This window comes from Chroicocephalus ridibundus, chromosome Z (assembly GCF_963924245.1).
Source record: "Chroicocephalus ridibundus chromosome Z, bChrRid1.1, whole genome shotgun sequence".
NCBI classification, from domain to species: domain Eukaryota; kingdom Metazoa; phylum Chordata; class Aves; order Charadriiformes; family Laridae; genus Chroicocephalus; species Chroicocephalus ridibundus.
Genome location: NC_086316.1, coordinates 48,516,465 through 48,536,176, shown reverse-complemented (window position 1 = coordinate 48,536,176; position 19,712 = coordinate 48,516,465). Strand labels below are relative to the sequence as shown.

The 19,712-nt window shown below is 36.7% G+C and overlaps 1 protein-coding gene across 8 annotated transcripts in view; it reads right to left on the bottom strand.

Annotated features, from left to right (window-relative positions):
- TRPM3 (transient receptor potential cation channel subfamily M member 3) overlaps positions 1–19,712 on the bottom strand; it is a 449,063-nt gene that overhangs the window by 132,192 nt on the left and 297,159 nt on the right. For all 8 annotated transcript variants that reach the window (XM_063319668.1, XM_063319666.1, XM_063319671.1 and 5 more), the window contains 4 exons: positions 14,011–14,090; positions 12,887–13,091; positions 5,303–5,516; positions 2,212–2,336 (listed from right to left, as the gene is read on the bottom strand). In XM_063319668.1, coding sequence (XP_063175738.1) covers positions 2,212–2,336; positions 5,303–5,516; positions 12,887–13,091; positions 14,011–14,090 — 624 coding nt within the window. The remainder of the gene's footprint in view (positions 1–2,211; positions 2,337–5,302; positions 5,517–12,886; positions 13,092–14,010; positions 14,091–19,712) is intronic.

The window sequence follows — 19,712 nt, the reverse complement described above, 5'->3', positions numbered from 1 at the left end:
CATTTCACAGCATTCACCTCTAATGAGCCAGTCAATATAGTACACTTTGATTTTTCAAAAAGTTTTCAGAAAAGCTTCCTCACCAAATGCTTCTAAAACAACTGCACACATTGGATAAGAGGGAAAGTTCTTTGAGGGATTAGTAACTGGGGAAAGCTGGGGGGACGGGAGGGAAAACAGTAAGAAGAAAAGTTAATTTTTACAAAGACTGAGGGTTACTAAGAAGATTTAGTGACGTAAGTGGCCTACCTCAAGCTGGGTCATGTTCTGTTCAACACAGTTGTAAGGGATTTGGGGTTAATAAGAGTGTGAAAAGCTTACAGATATTTCAGTGGACTATGAAGAGTTAAAGAAAGTCTTCATAAAGCAGCCTGACTAGGCAATAAAATGGAAGATGAAATTCAATATTGATAAGCATAAAGCAATATCATTACATGTGCATTAGAGGGCTTCAGCATTGCATCATGCCATTGATCAATCATTTTATGAAACTATTAGGGGCCAGGAGGTTTGGAGGAAAAGTTTCAATTTTTTCAATCACAGATACATTCTGGAACTATTTTTGTTCTTAGTGATGACCCTTTAATTGCAATCCTACTGATATAATTGTGGCTGCATTTGTGGAAGACTTCACCCAAATTTGTTTTCTTTACTGTTTTTTAAGCTTTTGTAACTTTCTGCCTGATGATCAGACTAAGTATTAATGTTGTATGTTTTACCAGAAAGCTTTTCTTTTTTTTAAAAATAGTTAGCATACAAGTTCTTGGTTTCCTGTTAAATTGGAAGGATATTTAGAAGAAAACGTCTCCTAAGGAAATCAGAAATCAGTTGACTGGAACAGCTGGGAAACCAACTTCTTTCTTCAACTCTTTCTGTAAAAGAAGGCTCCAGAGCCCCTTTAACAAGTGGTAACTAGCTGGGAACAGGATTAGGTAGCTTTCCAACAGCTGGAAATAACTAATAGAGAAACAACAATGTCCCAAAATTCATGACTAATTTGATGTCCTTTCTTGCCTTCTTTCTTCTTGCAATGCTTCCGGAACTCCATGCACAGTCAGTAAAGAATGCTTATTTGAAACTGATGTGTACACTACACTTTTTTAGCAAGATGCACCTCATCTTTGTGATTAGCTATTTCTGCTAGTGACCTTTCACACTGCATCTCAGAAGAGTTCATTAGTGACTCAGAATTACTGCTGCAGAGTCCCATCCTGCTTGTTTGTATGTATTGGCAACCCTATCATACAAGCGCTGGTGGTATTAGAGTACAAAACCCCCCACTAATACAATTCCTCCTAATGACTATAATTTAATAGTGAAATGCAATGAATTCCAGTTGGATCAATTTCTTCATAGTCATTGAATTTCCTTCTAACCTAACTGATAATTCAATCTTCTTCCTTCCCTAACTTGCTAATGGACGAACATTCAGAGAAGAATGGTTCAGAGTAATGTAGAAAAGAAAAATGTTCATTATGCAGAATGAAGACTGTATCTCTTCTCACTCACAATTAGCCATTGGTTCTCAGGCAGATTGCTTGGGAATGAGCCGGAGGTGAGGAAAAAAAAAAGGGCTCAGAAAAGCATCAGGTAACATGTAACCTGTAACCTGCATAAGTAAACTATTTATGTATTTAAAATTGGGGGTTAAAATATTTCTGAGTGACAATATAGGTTTAAAAGAGAAGAATGATGTGAAAGAGTACAAGAAACACTCACTCTGCTCTTCAGAAGGTGACTGAAGTAATGATTCTTTGATGTCTGATCTCATGTCCAATACATTTATAAGACTTTTTACGATTGTGGTAATAAACATGTATTATAAGGGGGACAGTCTGCAATTCTGAATTTAGCCAACACATTGTAGTACTGTTTCAAAATAAATCAGACCTCCAGCTTTGCAACCAGAGTTTTCTTAGGCACTTTTCAGGGTTCCTCCTGTTCTAAGGATGAAATTTTAATATGTTTTCAAGAGAAGCATTTAATGAAGTTTCTTTATAATTTATTTCTAAAGAACATACAGTGCAGGAATTTTTATTGTTGCTACGTCAAAATTGCTGTCAACCATAATGGAAAACCTGTGTATGTATTGATTTTTTGCTGCAGACATTAATTCTATGAGGAATTGTTAAGTGAGGGATGGAGAGGAAAGGAAAAATTACTGGAAGATTTATATATATTGGAGGTGTTCTATGTCCATATAGGGCTTACATCTTTGCCAATAAGATCCTCTTGATTTTCCACAATTCCCCAGGGAGCTATACCGATGGTGCAGATCTTCCCTCGAGATTTTGAGGCATGATCTTTCAATGCATCTCCAACATGCCGAATGACTCCTGGGAAAGAAACAGCATAAAATAGAAATTCAAAATTATGTCCATTCTGTTCATTATAGCATGGATTTAGCATAGAATTCTCTTTTAGGGATTATTATTACAGTCATACTGTAAATCCATTTTACCTAATCTAAAAAATATTAAATTAAGTAGCAAGAAAATAATTACACCGCTCTAGAAATAAGACTGGAAATGTTGACAGCTGACTGTAACTTGTTTATCTGCACTTGTGTTCACAAACATATGTGCATGCAAGCATTTGTATCCTTCCCAAGCACAGAAAGAAGAACAGGATTTTAAAAAACAAACAAACAAACAAACCCCCCCCCCCCCGCCAAAAAAGAAAAATGCAGCTTCTGCACAAATGGTCCCTTCTGTCTGCATAAAGGATGGAAATATGAAAACATCATTACACTGCCCTGTGGTAAACTAGTCTACCATTCTTTCCAAACAAACTCAGTCACCTGAGATAGTTCCCAGTAGAAGTATTAGAACCCCCCCTGGGGATCAGTGAGAAAACAGAAATTAGTACAGAAGCAATGACTGCTCCCCAGCCCCCTTCCAAGTGCTTTCTGATAACACTCCTTGTGTGCTTTAGGCCAGCTTTGCCAGTGTTTCAGTGGTATCTCTGTGCAGAGGACAGACAAATGACATTACTCCTTCCCTTTCATGAAATATTTTTTTTACTTGTGTATCAATAACTATTTTTGTGATGTGGCTGCACAGAAGCAGACCTGCGGATTTGTTGCAGATGTCATCTGTTACTCAATTTCTATGTTTGATTCTTGTTCAGGTTCCACAGTTTCAAGATGACTGGATTGGAATTACAACGGTCACAAAATACAAAATAGATGTGATTTTAGCCATAGTTTTTCTACACCATAAATGAACAATATAAGAAAAAAAACCACAATCTAACAAATCCTATAAATCCTGGAGTCCAGTTTCCTTCCTGTGGTGGAAAAGGAAAAAAACCTAAGAATTAGGCTATGATCTAGCAACCCAAGGGATTCAAAGCAGAAAATCTGTACAGACTGCAAAAACTTCTACTATTTAGAATACTCAATTTTTGGCATAACATGAATATTCAGAACAACTTGGTTAAGTGATTTAAAAGTCATGGTTATACCCAGGTATGTACCATGCCTGTCACATCACTGATTCTCAGTCCAACAGTGGTATTTCAGAATTTTGCAATTTTACTTTTCCTTCAGAGTATCTGATTTGAAAATTCATCATCAACAGAACAGACTGTACTCAGAAATCCTCTATTTGTACAATTTCACATAGACACAAACCACATAATTTTCACCTACACAGTTTGAAAACCTCACCCACAAGCAATCAACTGCTTTGCTCCAGAAATCTAAAACAGCAACGAGAGGTAACTGATAATGCAGAACTTCTTCCGGAAATATATGTTTTTAAAATAACACACAGCAACTTGAACTTCATTGTTTTGTCTAGATAATTTTTGATTACAGAGAAAAAAAACATTTTCAACAGTAACTATGTTGACTTTCCTGGTTCATTTGTATTGTTTGGGCGTTTGCAATTATGATGATTTGGAAAATGGTATGAAGCAGTCGCGCATTTGTCAAATGCAAATGTTATAGTCAGTCCTTGTTCACAAAATTTCTATAGTTTGATTTCTACAGTTCCTGTGGTAATCCACTGCAATGAGTGTACAACATCTACAGTTTTCTAATGTGCTTTCAGCTTAACATTAGTATCTGTCTTTGCCATCATCACTACAGGAGTATCTGACAACTAACATAACTATTATCACCACAGTACACAGGTCAACACTGAACCTGATTTTTTCCCCTGTCCTGCAGAGACGTGGGTGATACTACATACGTGTGAGTCTGTCTGTTTATCTACCTAACACTCCAGAAGCTGTGCTTCTTCTTTGCTATTTGTATTGCTGCTGTGATAAAACTGAATATTGTTTTAAATTTTATGTGCTCTGGAAACTAAAAAGCCCAAGACTCCTATTAAGCATTCATATTCAAGTATGTAGGAGTTGATCCACAATGCACTAAAATTAATGCATGATAGAGTGATTGCAATGTTTTCCACAGACAATAAGAGGATACACTCTGTGGGATTACAAAAGCTATAAATTATAGCTTTGTTACTGCAGCAAATGAGAATGACATAAGAATTTACAAGTACATGTCCCAGACCAAATTTTTTTGCACTTATCTCTAGCAGAACTCTTTGACTTTGCCCTGATTCTCTCCTCCTTTCTGTCTCCTTCAGGTAACTGGGAAGCCACTGCCCAAACTTTTTTATCTGGGGAACTATGTTTTGCAGCTTATTCCCAAAACCTACATGCTCCCTCCCACTAGAGCTGGGCCAGCTGCTAACTTGGGTCATTAGGACACCCATATGGTATGTTACAGATGTTCTTAACTTTGAATAGAAATGGTAATGTTATCACTGTTGCTGCAGGGGTAATAGAAAAAAAAATAGGTCAAGCTGTCTACAAGAAAGGAAAAAAGTGATACTGATTCACAATAAAGTTTCCCACTTCATCCATAAAACAGAACCTTTTTTCCTTTCATACTTCAGATCATCTTATAAGATAAAAGTCTTTTTTGGATGAAAATCTTTTCTGTTTTATGTAATAAGAGTTCAACTTCTTCGATTTCTGGTTAGTAGTCCCTCCCTGTAGCTTACTGTTGATCTTATAAAGTCTTCACTGGCAATATACTAATATAATTGCCTCACAGGAGGCTTTATTTTCAGCTCCCCAGTGTGCTTTTCATGCTTCAGCAAACCTTTTATTCCCTGGTAGCTGCCAGGCTGGTTTGGACATGGCATTTTCTTGTTTGCACATAGTACAGCCAACACTAATGAAATAAAACAAGGAATGGCTTCTTAATCTCATCAGTCCTAATTTTTTTCTGTGATGAAATCTCCTAGATGCCACTGTACTTTCATTTCAATGTTGCTGTTACCTGTGTTTACTCCTCCAGTGAATATCCATGCTCCGGTTGTCATAGCAGCCTTAATGAGGCCTTTTCCAAAGACTTGCTTGAGTTTTGGCTGAAGTTCAAAATTCTGAAGGCCCCCATGCACAGAGATGAGAAGTTTAGGGAGCTCAAGCTGCCACTCTTTGGTCATCAGATGCAGAAGAAGGTCAGGCTTTGTGTCAAAGGACACACGTACATACTGCAGAAATAAGGGCAGTGATAGAGAAAAAAAGATTGGTTATACTCACTGGTTCCTAATACGTATGATCTATGCCCAACAGATCACTGGAAAAAGGCAACCTTTATGACAAAAGCACTAATTGCTGTCTTGATGATTTTTCAAAAGTTAGGAAACTATGAATAATAGAATACTTGCCATTCACGGGCTAGACAATTTTCCTTTATTTAGGAAATTAAGTCAATATGCTTAGCAGTGCTTAAAAAATAAGTCTTTAATTAACGGGTGCAAAAACTAAAGCAAAAATTTAAGTGGTCTGCCAAAGATGACCTATGTAGTCAGAGTCACAACGGTGCATTCACTTTTACCTTATTTTCAAATTAACAAAACCAAACTCTCAAAAGATAGGAAATAACAGAAACAAACCCAGTTGTTCAAGCATAAGTAAGTTTAAACTGAGCAAGACTATTAAACAGGTACTTTTCAGATGAACAAATGCTAATTTATGACTTACGGACTGATTCGTACAGATTCATGAATTTGCCTAAGAAATTTGGCACAGGACCCCAGAAGAGCTTTGAAACACATTTACACATTTCCAATTCTTGGCTCTTCTGTGCTACATCTGCAGCATTTTGCCCCAAGGGAGATCATGCCCATCTGCGCTTGCTCAAAGATGAGCTGTCTTCAAAGTTTCTACAGCACTACCATGTTGCACATATACCTGTCTCTTCATGACAAGCCTTTCTCTCTGGGGCTCTTTCTCCTGCTTTTTCTGCTGCTGATGTATGAAGAGTTTCACAAAACCCGTGACAGGGCAGATGACACATTTTTGAATTCTAGTTGCACAGCAGAAATGGGCCGTAAGAGGGTAAAATTCTTTCTATAGCTGGCAAAATGTGGAAGGAGTCTCCTAATTGAATAAAACAGCTTGTAGAAAGCCACTCATCTGTCAAAATTCTGATTGAACTGATGCATATGGAGTTACTTCAGTGGTCTTTCCCTTGATGGCCTGTCAGCACAGCCATCAGGTGTATAACACAGGCACCTTCACTTTCAGCCAGCGGAATGCCTAGTTCTAACTTATTTATTGTAAAGTGCCAGGTAGTATAATATCCACGTACATTATGTAACCACTTTGTCCCTTTTTAACATGTCTAATCAGTACTTGCCAAAAGATTGTTCTTTTTTTAATAAATTGTATGACAGTGAAGTGGACTCCTTTCTAGTTGAATAAGAAATAACGACTTGAGTTTTTCCAGAAGAAATTCATAATGGACAGGTTTCTTTGTAAGAAGGGGTTGTTGCACGGTGAACAGCCATCCTCAACATATCCCATCTGGAAGCAGAAGCCCGTTTGGGCAAATAGTCACAGGGAAGCAAGGGGGACACTGTCAAACGGAAAGCTGAGCAAGAACTTGAGAATGCACGTTCACCACAGTGCATCAGTAATGTTCTCTGCAGCTGCCAGGCAAATTCATAACAGCTAATGGACAAAGAACATGCAATATTCATGCCTAGCAAGAGCACAATGTAACCTCGAGCTTACATATACGTGAACTGCATCCTCAGTAGCTACCCATTCAATTTGCTGCGTGGGAGTTCGGAAAGTCTTGCACGGTACCTGATCCCACTGACCAGGTGGTGAAGCCAATCATTTTAACACACCAGGGGGGTTTTAAGGAGACTGATTCTTATTCCCTTTGTCTCTGCCCTTAGGGAGAGCTGAGGTTGCAAAGGGCGATGCCTTGTTAGACTGCAGGCTTTAATAGACAGACAACACCCTTTCAGGGGGCCTACACGAAACTTCTGCTGGTCAAACTATGGAGATTATGTTTTGGAATCACTGGTACTGTACTCTGTTTTTTGGTGAAGGCAGAGTGGGAGCTTTAAGAACATGATTAAAGTGAATTTATATTAGTAATGACCATACAATTTTGCTGAAAACAGAGGGGACTGCATCATCCGGGGTGATATTAAGATGAAGGTACAAATGGCATCAGATGTGCATTATCTAATGCAGCCAGTTACCATTTTTTTTGACTCACTAGCATTGTTTTATACCCCAGAATGGGTGACTTCACTGTCCCCACCTTCTTAAGCCTATGTGTTGATTGGAAAAAACTCTTTCATTTTCTTATCCCCTAAGACCTTGGAATTTCAATAAATACAAATCTTTATAGTGAATCACAAAGTTAGAAGAAATATTTTCTTACATCTATTTGAAATGTAGACAACTTTTCTTATAAAAAGCTGCTTGTTCTTTACACTGCAGCAAAACCCCTCTATACTTATGATGAGTTCATTTTACTTTATAAAGAGGAAATTTAAGCAAAAATAAATCTGATTTAAAAAAAAAATAATAAAATAATTAAATCATCATGGATAAGCTTCACTGTTTCAGAATTTTTTTGAAGGGCAATGGTGCCAAATATTGTGACTTTTCTTCTGTGCATAGACCTAAATTTTTATGACCGTCTGATTAATTTTTGCTTTTTCAGAGGGCATTTTCAGTTTGGTATGCTTGAGATTACTCTTTGGTCATTTAACTAGTAAGTACAAGAGAATTCCTTTGTCATCACTTTCAAAGTATGCATTAAATTATGAATAAACACATTTAAGGCCATTTTTGTCCATATTAAAAATTCATTTATTTCAAACTTGTAGCAGAACATTCGGCCTTTTCAGTTTTTATTTAGAATCTTAATAAGTGTTTCTGCCATTCCTGAATTCTTTTGCTATAGACTCTGGAGGCAGATCTAAAATTTACATGTAAATCTAAGCCAAAGCAGTGCTCTGTTACCCTGAAATTCCATGTCTGGTGTATCTGTCAGCTGTAGAAATGATCAGTTCTAGTGACAAATGATTTAAACCCTTCTTTATGGCAGTGGTGGATGGAGCGGATGCAAGAATTCAGTTGTTATGTGTCAGCAGAGCAATGCAAGATAGGAAGCAAAATTACAGTTTTGAACCACAAAACATACAGATTGACCTGACTGACATCAGCATAACACTGTGAAATGAAAATCACAAAGTTCAAGCCGTCAAGACCCCATGATCCCAAAACTAGCACAGATGTAGTGAGCAAGAATGCCACTTGATGCCAATAGTTGTTTCACTGTTTTAAAGAGTGGTTTCCTAAAAAACAACTGTGCCCATCATCAGTCAAACAGCCAGATTGCTTGCAAGTTGGACTCCAGTGTTCTAAGGTGAAAGACAATGTTCCTGAGTGGTAAAATTACTACTCTGTTACTCAAGCACAGCTGTTTCATTAAAGTACATGGTGAATGATTGCAGATGAGATTCTCAGTGAATAAAATAGAAAGATTCAGAATTTTGTTGTATTTCTTCAAAGAAAATCTCTTCAGAGAACATTTTTTGATCTGCAGTCTAACTTTGCTCCTTTGTTTCTCTTTGATGCATGCAGGTGCTGGATAGTTATTTCGCCTACCTCAAATAAGATTTCATCACTGCAGACACTTCTTCAAGGTAAAGATTGATTCCCTCACTGTGTGATCTTCACAAAAAAATAGGCCTGATGTAATTCTCACCAAATTCAACAGAAAAACTGTCACTTAGACTGAAATCAGACTGGTTCCTTATAAGTTAATATTCTTCTTAACACCTTAAGGCCTTATGCAGGTTCTACTAAATAGTCAGTGGAAGGACCCTCATTGATTTAAACGGGCTTTGGTAGATGCTTTTTTTCCTGTGTTAATTCCCCTTTTTCTCCACATAGGACACCATCTTTTAAATTCCGTAAATGTTCTTTAAGTATTATTTCCTGCCTAAGTATTAATTTCCTGCCTTTTTCATGGTTTACGCAAGTTACAGGATTATCTCTCTCTTTTTTTTCTCTCAAAAGCACTGATGGCTTTTAAGATCCTTTTTACACAGTTTTGATAAATCTCAGTATATTTTAAAAGCAGAAATATACCTTTTTACGTGGCTGATTACAAATACCCTTAATAAAGTATAATGTTTTGAGGACCTGCATATTAGAAATTCTGTTTAAGAAACTGTTTATGTACATTGGAATTCTACCGATGTTCTTTCATGTTTCCATGCACCATAAGAAAGGTTAAGCTTATAACATTGAAAGAAACTTTATTTCTTCTACAGCTGCAAACATATGTTAGCTTTTTATTGTGCATATTAAATGTATCATTGGAATGCGTTCAATTAGGAGGAATGTGTTTAACTTACTAAAGCTTTCCAAACAGCCATCTTCTGCCTAACCTTGAAAAATATGATCAAAGAAATTTCAGTTCTGTAAAGGGCAGTCCATTAAAAAATGTTTACATGGAATCCAGGCACAAAAATTAATGAAAGAATGATAAGATTTTTTTTGTGTATGGAAAGGCAGATAGTAAATTAAAAAAATTGGTTAAGTTTGGTCACAAATTCAGGTAACAAATGCATCACATCTAGATTGTCTTAACTGTTCCACTAATGACCAGAATCTATTCTGAAATTGTTCAGAATGTTGCTCATAATTGGAGTGGCATCACTCACATTAGTTTGATAATTGCTCTCAGAGTTAAGACAATAAATTGCCAGCATATAGTTAGACAAACTCATCCATGTTATTTCTTAAACTGCTAAGAGCCAACTGATATAAGCAGTTCACATTTTATTAATTTTCCTATATTTTTTAAATCCACTGATTTATTGCAAAAGCTGCTAATAAGGTTTATGTATCTCCACATCCCTCTCAGATCTTTTTACAGTTGTCAAAATTGAAAATCTGCCATAAAACCAATGTAAATATTAACAGCAAAACTGTTAAATGTGTGTCTTATACATTAATGGGATGAGCCACTTGTAAAGAAAATATAAGACTGATAGAGATCTAAAACCCACAGTGTTGTTGCAGGATCACCTCTGGCTACGTGAAGACTGAAAGAAAGATCTTTAGTAACTGATCTCTTTAACCAATGTTATCTAATCTTGGCTATGTGTTTCTATATAATCTGCTGCACTCTCGGCTATTCACATTATTGATTTAAGTAGCCTAGTGCAGCCCCACTTAAGATACTTTAACAACTCAATGGTATTAGCAAAATTCATGCTGTTTGAGAATTTTTGTTCTATGTGGCTGTGGAAATGAACTTAATGGCACAGTTAGTTCTATTGGCAATATGTAAATCTACATTGTTGTGTCTCTTTTGTTCTAAATCCATGTGTAATTTCAGTATAATGTTCATTTTCATAGCTAAAAATCCCACTGTTAATTGTCTGGTGGCAACTGATAGTTGCATTACATCATTGCATTTGTAGCTTGCAAATATACATGCAAAGTATCATATATTTACTATCAAATGAGTATATATATTATTAAAATCTAATTCTGTTACTTTCAACAGAGGAAATAATTATCCGCCAGTCTTACACGCACTTATCTGTTCCAATAATTAACTACTAGTTTCCCAATTATAAATCTGAGGTTACGGCTTCCATTAATAAATCCCATCTCATTCCCTGCAACCTGATTCAGAAAAATTTACCAATTTACCAGTTTTGCTGTTAGCACAGACCACGATAATACTATGCAGTTTCGTGGTTCCCTTGCTTAATAATTTTTATGTGTGGGCGTCCATTTCACAAAATAAAGTGAGGAACCGGTGGTAAATTTTACGCCAAATTCTTCCCCTGAGGATTTCCTTGATGTTGGCCAGCTTGCTGAATCTTGTAGCTTTATAGGGTCATTCTACTAGCCAATAGGCACAATATTAACCTACCATGATTGTGAGCAAAAATCAGCATGTATGCTACAGGGATATTTGATATCCAGTAGCTAGAAAATAACTGAGCAGCATATTTTCAGAAAAGACTGTTTATTATGTTTTCTCCCTTTTATCTCTCTCCTCCTGCCCCTGTTGATGTTCCACCTTCTCTGCTTTTGGGTTTGAAAATACGTTGTCTGAACAAGAATGTTTCCAAGGATTATTATGTAGTTGTTCCTTTTTCCAAGCCTTATTTTTCAAGATAATTTAAATGCTCTTTTTTTTCCCCTTCTCTGCTGCAAAATTGTTATGTTGTTTTGACTGACCAAATCCTTGGCTATCACAGAAAGCTTTTGATTTGGTAAGTTATATTTATTTGTTATGGGAAAGACCTTCTACCCAGTAAATACAGAGATAGGAGTTTCATTCTTTCTATTAATTAAAGTGCAACAGCTATTTAGGCAGCTCTTTGACTATAATCTACCCTAAAATAATGTTTGAGTTTGGGTTTGGAAATACGACCATAGGGACACCTTCATCCTGTATAGCATAACAAAGCTCTTTATTTTGTTTCCATTTAAAAAAATGCACAATTACTGGTCATGCAAACCTCCTCATCTGTGTTTTGCTCATATGAAAGTTGTTTTTCTCATTGGTGGTAACCAAGCAGGACACCCATTAAAGAGATATTTAGTGAATTGTTTAATTTGAAGCACTTCGCCCACTAGTGGGATGATTGGATTTCTGGAGCTTCTGGCTCTTGCTAGCATAGTACCTGAGCTCTTCATTGTCTCTAATCCATCTAGTACCACAACAGATCCGGAAGACCCGTTGGGAAGAATTCAGGCAAAGAAGATTGTACTGGGTTCCTGAGCAGGTTATTCTGCAGAGCACCCAGGGGTTCTGCTTCTGCCCTCGCTGCTGCTCAAAGCAGTGTCTGGGACACAATTGTGCTAGGTAGACTCTCATTTTTCATCCCAATGTCACAGGTTCTGCAGTTTAGATAGAGCCAGAGAGATTCTTCCTTTCATGTAATGCCACACAGAAGAAATACATGCATGGGTTAGTGTGGGTGCTGGAAACATCCCTCAAATTTAGTGGAGCAATACCTTCCGATTGATATACTTTGGTATTTCTCCATAGTGTTGTATTGTGATTAAGTGACTTGCTCAAGAAAATCTGTGGCAGAATAGGGATTTCCCAGTTCCCAGCCTAGACACTTACTGGGCCTCTTATTTCATTGAAAGATGAACCAGTAAGTCTAACTGGTCTATCCTCCGATAGATGTTTGGAGAAATATTAAAAGAAATTTGGTATACTCCAAATTTTTCAGCCTTGCAGATGCACACAGCAATGGGAAACTTCAGTTGAATTCTAAAGTTATTCAGAAAAAGAGGGATGGCTAGCTATTGGAAGAAAATTGAGATAGCAGCACATTAGCATGTCTTCAGTCTTCATAAAGGTAGCACCTCCTATGCAGCACTCCAGCTTTTACAGTTAATTCTGTTCACCAACTCTTTGGCACATGATACATAAAAACATATGGTACGGTCTTACACTAAATAATACTTTAAAATGAAGTTAAGAAAGAATGCTATTTATTCTTTGTGAATGCCTTTTTTTTGAGCTAGAAGCATTATTTATCTAAGAGAAAAACATGGTTACCATGGCTTTATTGGAGTGGCCCCCTCCTTGGAACTCAATGGTTCCAAAAGCGTCCGTCGGGCTGAGCTGCGTGTGCTTGCTGATGGACCACTTCTCCGACTGGATGTCATTGCGAGTAAGCCTGCTTTCATTTTTCTCATTCTGAATAACGGAGATGCTTGGAGTCAGTCCAACATGTTGACCTATTAGACGCCCACAGCAACACCTATGACATTAAACAAACAGAAAACTTGAGTCACGTGCATCTATAAAGTGAACAGGGAAAAAAACTATCTTAAATGGCCTACAAATCTTCAAAAAAAACCAAACCCTTTTTCAACTCTGCTGACCACTTTCCTGCTGAGGCCTCTAGTTGTGGAAACAACATAGTACAGATATTACCTTTTTTCCCTATGATGTTGTTTCCTTTGGACTCCCCTATATATTAGCAGGGCCTGTTGGTCTTAAACTAAAAGAGGGTAGATTTAGACTAGATATGAGGAAGAAATTTTTTACAATGAAGGTGGTGGAACACTGCAACAGGTTTCACAGAGAGGTGGTAAATGCCCCATCTCTGGAAACATTCAAGGTCAGGTTGGATGGGGCTCTGAGCAACCTGATCTAGTTGAAAAAGTCCCTACTCATTGCAGGGGAGTTGGACTAGATGACCTTTAAAGGTCCCTTCAAACCCAAATTATTCTACAATTCTATGATTCTGTGATATTTCAATAAAATCATGCTTTGTTCTAAGTATGTCTTCAGATGACAACAGGCCAAACAATCAGCTTCTGCATGGACTAGTACATATTTTAGTTCACTGTAATTATTTTCTTTTGACAGTATTGTGTGTCATGCATCCAATTTAGGTAAATATTCAAGGCACTGAATATTGAACTAAGAAGATAAGGAAATTGAAGATAGGTGCTCATCCACGTTTAATTTATCTTTTATTTGGATGAAATAAATTTTGAAATGTAAACAAGTAGTGCCCATAGGATTCCATCACTCCAGATGTAATTCGACCACGTTCTAATCAAATAAGTCTTTACAAACTATTTATATCCATATAAATATGTATGCAGACACATATATAGACTTTTTCTTGTAATTGACTTCCATTTTTCATACAAGTATCATGCAATTACCTATGGGGGTCTTTGGTGCTGGGTATGATATGAACACATTCTCTCTTGTAAAATGCTCTTTCTATCCATGATTTCTGTGCCTAAAAAGAGAAACGAAATGCCGTGAGCTCTGTTTCTTATTAAACACAACTTACAGTACAACTGAAGAGAAACTTCAAACATAAAAGAAAACTTCACTGACTTTGCAGATACACAGTGCAAATTTTGCACAGAGCAAACATTTTCCATTAGAACTATTGTTCTCTTCTAGAGCTGAGTACCCGACACAAGCTTTTACAATTGTTTTCATATTCATCAGCCAGATGACTTTGATGCTGTCATCTATATTCTCATAGCAAGAATCACTGGAGAAGGATTATTTCAAACTGTAAAGCTATCTGCATGGTAGAGAAATAAAACACCTAATCATTAAAAATAATTTTGAAAAAACCTATTTCCATTTTAGTGATACAACTAAATCAGCAATAATAAAAAAAATCTCAGAACCTACAAAATAAACATCTCATGATAAAACTTATAACACCATGATACCAATGCAATCTTTTTATACAAGTACTGAGAGTGCTGTTTAACATGGAGCCAGAAAATACACTTTCATATGTGGACAACTTAATGAAAGAAAAGAAAAAAAAGAAAATCTGTTACTGAAATGAGACACAAAAAACTTTGATACATTAGGAGTCAGATGACCAGCTGATGTAACCTCTAAAAGTGACTGAGTTCAATGAAGATATGCCTGTTCGTAACACTCAAGATCTTCCCCCAGATATTTGCAGGGAAGCAAATAATTTTCCTCAGTGTAGTGTTAATTTTCAGATACCCAAGAGATTTTTTTTTAAAGAAAGAGAGATGGGCAGGAAAGACAGAAAAATCAAAACAACAAACAAGAGACTTCCTGAGTTCTGAAATCTTTTTAATTATCTAGTAGTCCTCACTCCATATAATATGAATTCTGGGAAACTTTCTAAAAGATTCCCCCCAGACATAATTAAATTATTTAATTTAATAAGGAGATAAGTTCAAATTTTCCTTTAAAATTTCATTTCAAACAGATAAATTACATAAAATGTATGTAACTGAAAAATTACCTACTTAATTGTGCAGCATAAACAGAACTATAAACTATGAACTATGACAAAGTTAACTGAGAATTAAGTAATGTAAAATGAGCTTTAGAATACTTAAAGGAAGTCTGAGCATCTTGCCTCTATAAAAAAAGAAAATATGAAATTGCCTTTATAACATCGCCTAACTAACTAATGTTACCTTTTACCATGTAAGGTTAGATAGTAACCTACCTAACTATTACCTTTACTAACTAATATTACCTTACTAACTATCTAATGTTACGTTTTTGTCAACTCAATCTGCATCCTGTTTTTTTTATTTAAATCCAGAAACCAGATTTTGAAAATCATTGTGAACTGTGGAAATTTCTTGGAGTCATTGAATGTCACTAGTATAAAACTGTGAAGTACTATAATAAGAATTTCTAGCTATATTCATTACTTATCACTCTCAGTACATAAAAAGTTATTATTTTGCCTTTTTCACAGAAGATAATCCCTTACTGGATGTTGTAGTCACACACATTATGTAACAATATTTTATCTTTTCTCTAGTTGCATTTTTATTTGAAAAATCTGCTAGACTTCATATTTCGTAGAAAGGGCAGACACTCTAACATGACTTTTACAGTAGGAAAAAGAAAAGTCTATTAAAAACGTTAAATGGAACTGTATTTGATTGTTCTTCCTTACTGTAGCAAACAGAAAATTAATATATTAACGAATGTGGAGCAAGGTTTGTTTCATATTTAAGCAGAGGACAGTTAAATAGAAAACCTGAAAAATCTGAAAAAGTTTTGCTTTATGTAGGAGAGATTACCTTGAAGTTCTAATTTATGACAACTTCTGAATGCTTACAAACCTATGATGCAGGCAATAATCATCATCATCATCATCACCACAACATTGTATATTATAGAGTTAAATCAGCTTAGAAGTCTAGTGGATCATTGAGTAATTTCCCTTTTCAGGGAAAGAAAGGCTTTTTATAAAGTAACTTTCTAGAACCGTCAAGGCATCCAGAGTGAACTTCATGAACTTCATTTGGTCTTCTTACTGCAGAACTTACTGCAGAAGCTAAACTATGTGGAAAATTAGGGTTTTTTTTTTGTTGAGTGTTGTAGAAAAAGAAAGGAAGTTGCAATTATTATTCAGATATTTCAATGCTAACACTGAAACCACATACTTTACTGTACCGACCACACATTCTTGAAATTTCTCCCCTTCGAGCTCTGAGAGTACACAAGCTTTCTATATTGCCTTAAGAAGACACACACTAATAAGAAGCTGCAGATTTATGAATCCCCTTTGTTGTATATATAGATACAGTAAACTTTTGACAAAAAAGGAACATTTATAGAATAATTCCAGTTTTTACCCCCATGCTTGTTTGTTTTAACACTAAATACATGCCTGCAATATACTCTGTCTCCTCTGGAAAGCATGGAAAGCTTTTATAAACAAACTTTTCTTCCTGAGATCCAAAATCAGCCCCTACTGCAGAACTTACATAGCATATGATTATCATTCATGTTGCCAAAACTTACTAAAAATAACCTCTATTAAGTTTCATAAATTTTTCATAATTTTCTGCAAACAATTTACCTTGGTGAACTTACTTACTACATAGACCTAACGTATCTTTTCTAAAGATGGCCACTAATTCAATTTCTCTAAGCCTCAAGATACAATACAAAAAGGTGCCACAACAGGTACCTCACTGAAAACTTTCTTTAGGTATACAAGCAGGCTTTCACAAACCAAGAAACTGACATTTAAAATTTGTTTCCGTACTATTTTTAATACTGTCTTTGCAAGTAGAGAAGAAACACAGCTATGTTAAATACAATAATAATTTGCATTTGAATTTTTATCATACTTCTTCAAATGTAATATTGCAAATAGTCTGATTTAAAAAGTCCTTCTTCCATATCAGGAAAAAAGACTTTCCAGCTTTTTGATCTCAAACAATATACTATCCTACCTGACAGAGTCATAATGCCAAAATACCCAATTTACTCATTTCATAATTCCTCGTCCTTCCAAATTAAAAAGGAAGCATCGGGTTTCATTGCTCCATGCCTGTTGTCTTTCTGTGACAGAGGTCATTTGCAAAGAAGTACAAGGTTCAGAGGTATAAGAAATTATGTTACTTGCCGTAGAGTCTTCATAACAAAATTAGAATAACTTGAGGAAATCAACACATTCATAACAAAACAGTCTGCATTAAACTCTTGTTTATAATGTGAATTAATAAAGTAGTAAAAAGTTTAGAAAAGTACAGCAAACTATTTTTAAGAATAGCAGAACAAGAAGCTTGTCTTCTCTTTCTTTAATTTCATAAACACTCCTTCAGTATTAACTCATAAGACAATCTAAAGTCCACCGTGAATTCCTAAAGCACATGCCATACTTATACTTGAATTTAGTTTACTCAGAGCTTAGATCTCTAGGTTAAGTTTCTCTCTTTATTAACCTAGCTGCAAAATCCCACCAAGAGCATTTTTTTCTCCCTCTTCTTTACCTGAGCGTCAAACTTGGCGTTTAAGTCTGTCCCGGAGCAAACCCTGCTGCCCACCTTTCCCTGCTGCTGGTCATCGCTAACAGCACATTTTCGACCGCGCCCAGAGCAAGGCACTCAGCCCGTCCGCAGCGCAGAGACGTGACAGAGAGTGAAGCCCTTGCACCCATGAGCTGCTTGGAATGCGCCGCTGTGGGATTAGCCTTGTTAAGGGTTCGGTGGACACTGATCTGCAGCCCCACACCAATGCTTGGTTTGAACATCTAATCTGACGCCAAAAGAAAAACAAATCCCCTGAAACCTTGGATTTAACTGGCACAAGCCTTGACGGGCTTTTTTCCCCCCTCTTCTTTCCTGAGCTTGTGAAAGCGTGATAAGGTGCTCTGAGTTTTTAAGTTCAACCCAGGAAAACAAATCCTTCAAAAGAAACAGTGTACTAAACTAGAAAGAACCTGAGCACACAAGAGAGATTGTTAATCTCTGAAGAATGAAACCAGTGTGTTTATTGGGTAACTGTGAGAAATCTATACACAGTCAAAATATATTGCAATTAATCAACAATGGCATTTGTCCAGAGAGGCTGGAGTTTGTCACTCTTTTTCAGCATAGTTGCTGTACTGTATTCAGAAAGTCATAAATATAAACCTTTGTCTTTCCGAGACAAGCAACTGCATTGTTTTCAGCTTAATTAAAAGTTAATAACTTAAAACACAACTTAAATATTTACAAATTTGCGGACTACTTCTTTACTGTACCCTCTTGTCAACACTAACAACCTTTTCATATGAACAACACTTAGATTTCTTCAGTACATGGCAATGATATGCATTCAATTATTTACGTCAATAATTTTCCAAATATAAAATAGTTTTAGTGTTGTCCGCCTCTGTGGAATAATTACTAAATTGGCCAAGACTACAAAAGTACAGCATTGTTCGCACATTAAGGAAAGTCATAAAATCAAGAGGCTTCTGAGGTAGAATACAGCCGCAGCTGGCACACGAAGAATGCAGCATCTGCGGTTCCCTGTACAAGGTTGCTTGCGAAACTACACGAGGGATGGAACGGAATGTGATTGTTCCGTGGCCTTCCCTTGTGACGAATAGCAGATATGGGAACGAGATGGTGCTATGGAACAGATAAGCGGCCTACTCGCTACCCAAGCCAACATTTTGTCAAATGCTGATGAAATGCTGTCCTTTGTGCAAACTTTGCTCATTACGATGTACCAAAACACACCTCCATCATGGAGGCTACCCACCCCCAAGGTGCCACCACTCCTTCTTGAGTACACCAATCGTAATAAAACTATTAATGACTACAGTCACTCAAACTCCACTTTGAAGATAAAAAAATAGTATAAAAATAGCCCGAGAGAGGGGGGATATCGTGGAAGACACCATCGCGAACAAGTCAGGAGAACTCCATCACTGACTCCTGGGACCAGCCGACGGGCTGAGCCTTTCTTCCCCCTCACAGGGACGCCTTTGGGTAAGACTTAGACTATACCGAGTGTTTCCTCGAGGAACTCAGAAATTTCTCTGGAGAATCTCTCTCCTACCTTTATAGCCAGGCTGTATTGTTCATAACTTTGCCGCGCGTTTTGTATACTTAACAATATCTTCATTTACACGTGATTTGCAGACAGCGTATTTATCACCGACGATCCTAAGAACCTGTATATCTGTTGTTTAAATAAACTGCACTGTTTATGTAGCTGGTTGTTTCGGTTTCTCACTGAACACAACCAAAGACTTAAGAGTGGCCGTGCTAGTTCATGAGCACGACTAGACTGAAGGTGCAGTCCACTATTAGTGTATCCAAATCGTAATAGTTTAATACATATTAAACGTGATTGGACTGATAGTGCTGAATTGGGCATCACTGAGAATTTAAACCTAGCGCACCTAGCCTCCCACCTCGGTGAGGAGTGTCAGAACACAACGGGGTTTATCTTCTGCCAAAACTGCTTGGCCCTTTTTCACGCAACACCCTTCCCCGCCCCAAGTTTGGATGAATTCCTCTCTACTCCTACATATGCATACCTACCCTCCTTTCCTTTTCAATAAGGCTGCATCTAATGCATGGAAAACACTCTGTCCACCCTTGGCACT